The sequence below is a fragment of the Centrocercus urophasianus genome, unplaced genomic scaffold, assembly GCF_019232065.1.
Source record: "Centrocercus urophasianus isolate 14NV4802_14NV808 unplaced genomic scaffold, USGS_Curo_1.0 seq_43, whole genome shotgun sequence".
NCBI classification, from domain to species: domain Eukaryota; kingdom Metazoa; phylum Chordata; class Aves; order Galliformes; family Phasianidae; genus Centrocercus; species Centrocercus urophasianus.
In genome coordinates, this window is record NW_024885011.1 from 557028 (window position 1) to 564627 (window position 7600).

Here is a 7600-nt window from a genome sequence, read left to right on the forward strand (position 1 = left end):
GCCGCCTCGGCTCCACCGCCGCCTCGGCTCCACCGCCGCCTCGGCTCTGCCCTTCTCAGGCGCGGCGGCTCCAAACCAACCCGAGCTCGAGCAGCCCGTCCCGCTCCGTTGGGCGGCCCAGGGGCGGAGCTGGGCGCTGCTGGGTTGGACCAAAACATCTCGAACGCCAATAAAACGTTTTCATGATTAAAAACATAATAAGCGGCATTCCAGTGGGTTTGGAAACGCGAATAATTTTCAGGCTTGTCTGAAAGAAAAAATGTAAAGAACCCACTGAAATAAACGTGATTGTATTTCACCATGAAAAAAAGAAGTAGGAAAGGAGGAAGGGGGTTACGTTTTTTCCATCAACTCACAGTATTTGAAACCAACAGATAAACGCAGATTCTAAGCACAGACTTTAAAAGCAGGCTTTAAAAAAGGCTGATGTATCCAACGCCATCACACAGCAGACCCGGGATTTGGTCCCCATTCTGCATTTTAGGAACACTTGTGAAAGCGGCTGCTTTCCTGCTGGGGTTTTGTCGGCCAGCGTGAAAAAAAGAAAAGCTTGGAAAAAGATTTTAAAGATCCAAGGTGGTTAAAAAGCACGTGAGAAAACAAAGTCAGCATCAGCGGTGCGAAAGCCGTCCTGCAGCATCCCGTGCTGTGAGCTGACAGCAGCCCTTGAACCCTCACTGAGGATCTCATCTCTCCCGGTGTGGCAGCAGGAATGGATGAGCCCAGTTCCAACCCCTGGGAATGGCGCTGTGAACCTCAATCCCGACACACTCCGAGTCCCCGAGTCAACTTTCCAATGGTTCAACAGTGATAATAATTTAAAAAGCCAAAGCGACCCTCCGAGAGAGTTTTATTTTTTATCAGAAAGCTCCAGAATGCTCCCAGATCCACAAATCCAGTAAAGTCACTTCCACAGGTAGGGTTAGATTTATGAGAATTCATCACTCAAAGGAGGCAAAAGGACTCCAGTTATGAAACTGCCTTACAAAACATCAGGAAATTAAATGACCACATCAGGAAGATTTACAAGGGCTTGCACCAAGAGGTGAAATGCACCGTGAATACAGTGCAGCTGGTATTCCATCAGTGAAATACAGTGCAACTGCGTGCTAAAGCTTGCTCCTAAACCAAGTCAGTTCCATGGAGCTGAGACTGAAATCTCGGTCTGCGCGGCCTTTAAAAACTTTGAGAAGGAGATTTTATTAAAATGAGTTTCATAAAAACACCTTTGATTTTTTCATTAAGCACCATGTGAACGTTTGATAACGGCTACGACGTTTCTTAAAGCTCGTGGAGGCTGCAGGGACAGGGGGAGATTTCAGGAAAACATCAAAGCGGGTGGGAAGCACAGCAAACACAGACACGAACATTCGGTCACAAGAACGTGGACAACCCCATCCTCCTCCACTAAATACAAAAGCAGGACTCAGCTGAAAACAAAGCAGCACAACGACAGATCAACAGGAAACATCGATTCTGGTGGTCGCTTTCAGCCCGGAGCGCAAACAGCGCGGCCCCACGCAGAGTCACACCAAGCACAGCACGGCCCGTCCTCTATGCACAAGACGCACAAAACAACCCCTAACACCAAAGAGAGCAGACAAGTAAAATTGCCAAAGGTCTCTGCAGTTGTTCCTGCAGCTTTATTACAGGCTTTCTCAAGAGCTTTGCTTTCCCTGCTCTGAATGCCTTCCAGCTCAGCACAGCTCCGTGGGACAGGAGCAGCTCCTGGCAGCTCCTCAGCTGATCTCAGTCACCTCCACCAGTGCTGACATCGACTCGGCGTCTCTGTGCCACAACGACCAGCCCTGCTGCCCTGGGATGCCCGGTCACCACACATCGTTTGGGTCCCTATTTACATTCTTGTCTCACTCCCATCAGTGAGCTACTCCAACAAATGCAGACAGTGTCACTTCTTCGGGTGTTCTTACAGCAGTCCTTCCAGTATCGGATAATGGGATACCAAAAAAATACCCTCTGAGGTTGTCGTACTCAGCAAGAACAGGACGGCAGCTCGAATGTTGGTGCTGCAGGTGGCATTTCCAAACCACTGGCTCCACTTGCACTGCATCGTTCTGATTTCCAAAAGTGCTTCAGACCCAAAACTGCAGCCAAATCATCAGAGGATGATTTTTACTTGGAAGGTAAAACTCTCACCTCATTTGAAAGCCAAACTTTATCGATCCCAGCAGTGAAACAGGAGGTCCATTGCAGAGCTTAACAACCCCAGTACTTGTATGAATTTATACAGCAATACAAGCTGTGCAAAACATCACCAAAGACTGAAAGAAAGCAGGGGAAAAGAAAAAGATTTGCGTACAAAGGGGTCAGTAAAAAATTTGGAGATTTGCCAGCCAGCTGCTTCTAGAAAGGTCTGCTGTGCTGTTTGATACAGAGCTCACTGACAGTCACTGTACTGTTCCTCAGTGCATCAGCTGTGGATCCAATTCCTCTTCTGGAATTGGAATTCCCCAGTATCCTGATGCACATTTCACTTCTAAGGTGAAAAGCTGAAGAGATTTGGGCAGTTTGCTTCATAAGCTGAGAGACCAAGACAACAGACACCATTACGTGTGCTTAAGCCAGAACTACTGGTGTCTAAGGGACATCAAGGACACACCTGAAGAGCTGCAGTCTGAGCTGTGCATCCACTGACGAAGATGCAGTAAAAACAATTCGGAAAGAGAACCTTGTTCTCTAAATACTTGTACTTCAGGATATGTGAAATGTATTTATTCTTACTTTCTCTGCTTTCATCAGCAGCATATTTCTGTTATCCTGACACATCTGCCTGGCTTCCAGAGCACAGTAAGTCTATGAAAAGACGCAAGGTTTACAGTTTAGATAACACTGCCCTGATGCAGAAAGATCAAAACTTAGTTTAGAAAAGTCCAAAGTAAGGATGAAAACCACATTTCTTCTAATTGAATTTTCAGAGAGACAACGGTGCCCCTTCCAGAGCAGAGATTAAGGAACACGACATCATTACTTGAAGAACCCTGTTATCAAAACAACAGGAGTCCTGCCTACAAATCACCTCCTGTTCTTTGAAACCAGGAGGCAGAGACACAGCTGGAGATTGCTCAGAAAAAACCTCTGTGAACCCCAGGCAGATCCATCACAGAATTCTGGTGCACAGCACTGAAAACTTGAAAGTATTAAGAATTGGGATTCTTCCCATTCTTCTATTAAAACACTGAATAACAATTAAAAAAACCCAACTCAGTCTCACTAACTGGATAAATACAAAGTTTTCTGTCGCAGACCAACCACTGTTGGAGAGAGACCTTCAATCCTCCCCACCTCCTCCCACTGCTACGTAAGTGTTTCTCGGTCTGCTAAGCTCCTGTGGATTTCCTGCTTGTCCTCAGCATCGTCATCATCAGCAGGATCGTTCTCCTCCCCAGACTCCACGTATATGGGCCAGTCATTGTCCGGATCACCCTTCTCCTGGCCCTCTGACGACGGTTCCATCAGACTGAGGTTAATGGGCATCGAGTCCTCATGCGTGGTGGTCACACAAGTGCAGCTGTCACACAAACCAAAGCGCCGCAATCCTTGAGACAGGCTGCTCGTGAACGTTCTCCTGCAACCCTTACAGATAATCGGCTTATTGGATCGATGCACCTGAAGTTAAAAACACAGCGTTACGGTAACAGAAGCAATTTGTAGCTTCGGCTGTTCCCAGGGTTACAACAAACACCCACGTTAGGCTACGGGCAGCAACTCGACCACATCTCCAGCAACAGAAACCTGGGGCTACGCATTGATAACAAATCAAATATCGGTTGCTTACGCTTCTCATTCGCGAGGCTGACCTCACGCTGCCACAGCCTCAGTCCGAGACGCTGTGAAACCCTCGAACAACACGTCAGCCTGCCTTAAGGGCTGCCCCGGCCCCACACTCACACTCAGCGCGTGGCTCCGCAGGTGCTCCTGCCGCGTGAAGCGCTTCCCGCAGGTCTCACAGGGGTACGGCCGCTCACCGGTGTGCGAGCGGATGTGGCGCTTCAGGATCCCCTTCTGCTTGGCCGTGTAGGGACAGAACGGGCACTTGTGGAGCTTGATCGGCACCACTAACACGTCACCTTTAGGAGAGAAACAAGGCGTTACGCTCGGCTGCGCGCTGCGTTGGCTTCTCGTCCTCGCCGTGACTCAGTCAGGATAATTCATTTTCCGCTCCTTTTGTATCTGACTTACCTGGAATCTCTGTGCTGTGCAATTGCAAAAACCTCTGACGATGGTCGAGTCCCTCGAAAGTCAGTTTGCCCCGTCTCTGAGCGAGCTGCCTCACAGCACCATGCGCACTTCATGGTTAAGAAGCCTTTTAGTTTGGTGCCCAGAAGTTGCTTTCAATGCACTGCGGTCACTGCCACAAAAACTCTCTCTCCATTCTTTTTTTAAAGGTTAGCATTACCACAAAATAGTATCAGCTGCTAGAATCTCTACTACAAATGACCCTGCTTCCCATACACCTTTACTATGCACGTGAATTTAGATGTGGGGAACTCATCTGAAATATGAAGGCATCTACTGGTATGCACTTTATTCTACCAGAAATAGAATCCATACACGTCCTGGTTGGATTTTACTTTTCCTAGAGTTGGACCGCATTTATGTAGTTAGATACAAAAACAGAGAACTAAATTTGAAGATCTCCTTTTGCACACACACGAGCGTTCCCATTTTTTTCAGTATCAGCCTGGACACGGGCTGCCATCCTAGCATGAAGGTTCAGGTGTTGTACTGAACGATTCGTTTTCTCCAGTGTTTCAGCTTCAGAGAAGTATTTGCATTTCCGGCTCTTTGGCAGCCACAAACCAGCAGCAGCACTGCAGAACAGCGCTTCACTGAGGTTTGCCAAACAAAAAAAAAAGTGCCTGGTACCAACAGGTCACCATCAAGTGAGATGCATCTCACCCAGCTCCACACCTCCCTGCTGGGTGCTCAGAGCTCCACGCACAAACACAAAAGCAGGCTGCAGACTTGCCTTGCTGTCTGCCCTCCACCAGCTGCAAAAGGCTCAGGATGACCGCAGCAGAAGCAGACTGGGAAGAGGCAGCTGGAATCCACGAGCGCAGGTTCTTCCAGCAGGAGCGTGCTTTGTCCTGCCTGGTGTTTTGGGAGACTGCTGAAGACAGCAGGAGCATTAAAGGCTGAGAAGTAACCTTCCCACTCCCTGCTTATGACCACATTTTTTGGTGCTCCTATTTAAAGCACATCTAGCATTAACATTTCTGATGCGTTCACAGCTGATGTCCTGTACCAAATTTTTGAATATTCCCTTTTCAAAGCAATATTAACAATCCAAAGATTGAAGGAAAGGCAAACAAGTAAGCAAACTGTGTTAGAAGCTCTCACCTGGCTACATGTCACAAACCACAAGGTGATGCTGTGACTGCACGCTGTTCTGTAACTTACTCTTTTGTTGACACTAAGACTGGATGTGTGACTTTCCCAGGGTTATTACCTACAAGCACTGGGGGAATATATTGTTTTTATTGGTTTTAAGATCAGACTTGCGTACTTGAACTAGAAATAACAAGAATGTGAGAGCTTGCTATCCAGAACAGAACATTCCATGAAAGATCTCCTCAGTGCTGCCTGCGCTGCTACTCCATCTGCCATATCCTGAGCAGTTCTGTCACTCGCAGCGTGCTGTCAGCTGCCTCCCTTCTTCGTAAGACAGCTTGGACGAGGTCAGTTGTTTGCTAACATTACAAGCAGGTAAAATGCCCAAATCCTTTGAGTCCATTTCAGCAGAAACACTTAAGCACCTTCTTCTCCGGGTCCCTGACACTGCTGCTAGGAGACACTGCTGCCAGCGCGGGACGTCCCATGGGCACAGGCCTGTGAAAGCAGCAGCACCTCAGGTGACCAGCAGATGAAAAACGATTCTGCCTCTGGAAGTAAAAGTTAAGTCTTTATGCAATAGCACAGGTTAAAGCTTTCCATGTTCCTAAAAGACATTCATGGTAACATATTACTGAACAGCATCGATTTCTGTCTTTTTGAAGGTGAAAGTAACAGCAAATGGACTCCTGCTCTGCAGCTGATTAACTGGAAGGAGCTCCATGGAACAAGCTAACTTTGGTGTAACAGAGGGTACAGAACACTCCTGGAGAAGCCCAACTTATCTTCCCATTTCTGCTGCTAAAAAAAATAACCTTCTCACAATTCCAGTGTTTCAAATTTGCCTGCCATTCAACAAGGTCCCAAATGAGAACGTTTAGAGGGTTACCAACACCAAGCTCCAGAACTTGTTTCAAAGAGACTGTGGAACCTATTACAAATACTTACCTCCCAAATGCTGCACTGAATAAATGCGTACAGCTTTCATTTGAAGTCCAGAACAACAGTTTATTTCACTATGCCATAATATTCAGCAACGTATTCCTGAACAAGAAAGAGTAACAGAGGTCACACGACTACGCGGCTTCCTCACCAATCACAACAACTGACCCTCGAGTCCTCTCACCTGCGTCCTCACCATACCAGTCGCTGTGAATGTCCATCATGGAGCTCACGGCCACCCCCGCATCCTCTGGCCTACCCTCAAAGCCCCGAACAAAGTGATGAACAACGTCATCCTTCCTCTGAGCCGAGCTGTTGCGCAGCAAGGCCTCTAGGAACTGCTTCATGTGGTAGTTATTGCAGGCCAGGTCCATCGCCTGCCCTCCGTGCAGCCCCTCGTCCACCTGCTCCAGAGACAGCGCAGGCTGGTACTGCTGCAGCCGCCCACCCACGTCCACCTCTACCTCGTCCGCATCGAACTCGACCTTGGGCTCCACCCCCTTGGGCAGGGAAGAGTTGGCGTCGTCCGGGGAGTCGCTGCCCCCGGGGTCCCTCACCGCCAGCTCCAGGGGATGGCAGCTGCTGCACTCTCCGCACGGAGGGTCGCTCTGGCAGTCCGCCATCCTCTCCTTTTCCCGCGGGGCCGAGGTGCCGCTCTGCCCCTTGGTGCTGTGCGAGGGGCCCTCTCTCGCTGAGCCTCCGCTCCCACTGTCAGCCTGGTAGAAAGCGGCTTCCCTCTCTATTTTCCTGCAAATATCCAGCGAGGACCTAATGTAGGCCTTGCAGAAGTTGACCACGTCCGTCATTTGCAGGTAGCTCGCTGCAGACATGACCTCGATGACGTTCTCCCCGCAGAGATCCAACTTCCCCGAGTAAAGGAAATCCAGGATGATGGAGAAGGCCTCCGAGGTGACGATGTCCAGGGAGGCCGTGCTGTGCCGCCCGCTGTCCTGTATGTAATGAATCAGCAGGGCCCTGAAGTAGCCGCTGTTGGCAAACAGAATGTTTTTGTGCGCTTTGAAGATCCTCCCCTCCACGATGATGCTGCAGTCACAGAAGAAATCCCTCTTGCGCTGCTCGTTGAGCTCCCCCAGGAGCTTCGTGTAGTACGACTGCATCTCCATGGCCGCGGCTGCTGCGGGCGGAGGGAGAAGGAACCGTCAGAAGGAACCGCCAGAAGGAACCGTCAGAGGGAGCCGCAGAGCAGAACCCTCCCAGCGCCGACCCGACCCGACCCGACCCGACCCGACCCGACCCGACCCGCTCACCTCCCCGCTCACCTCCCCGCTCACCTCCCCGCTCACCT

At 49.5% G+C, this 7600-nt stretch overlaps 1 protein-coding gene across 4 annotated transcripts in view; it reads right to left on the minus strand.

Annotated features, from left to right (window-relative positions):
- Nucleotides 1-833: 833 nt before the first annotated feature.
- The window catches only part of ZBTB8B (zinc finger and BTB domain containing 8B), a 7772-nt gene continuing 1005 nt past the window's right edge, over nt 834-7600 (minus strand). For 3 of the 4 annotated variants that reach the window (XM_042834003.1, XM_042834000.1, XM_042834002.1), the window contains exons 2-4: nt 6479-7429; nt 3910-4088; nt 834-3627 (exon numbers count right to left, since the gene is read on the minus strand). In XM_042834003.1, the coding sequence (XP_042689937.1) occupies nt 3316-3627; nt 3910-4088; nt 6479-7418 (1431 nt within the window). In that variant the 5' untranslated portion in view covers nt 7419-7429 and the 3' untranslated portion in view covers nt 834-3315. The remainder of the gene's footprint in view (nt 3628-3909; nt 4089-6478; nt 7430-7600) is intronic. The other variant, XM_042834001.1, reaches the window with a different exon arrangement.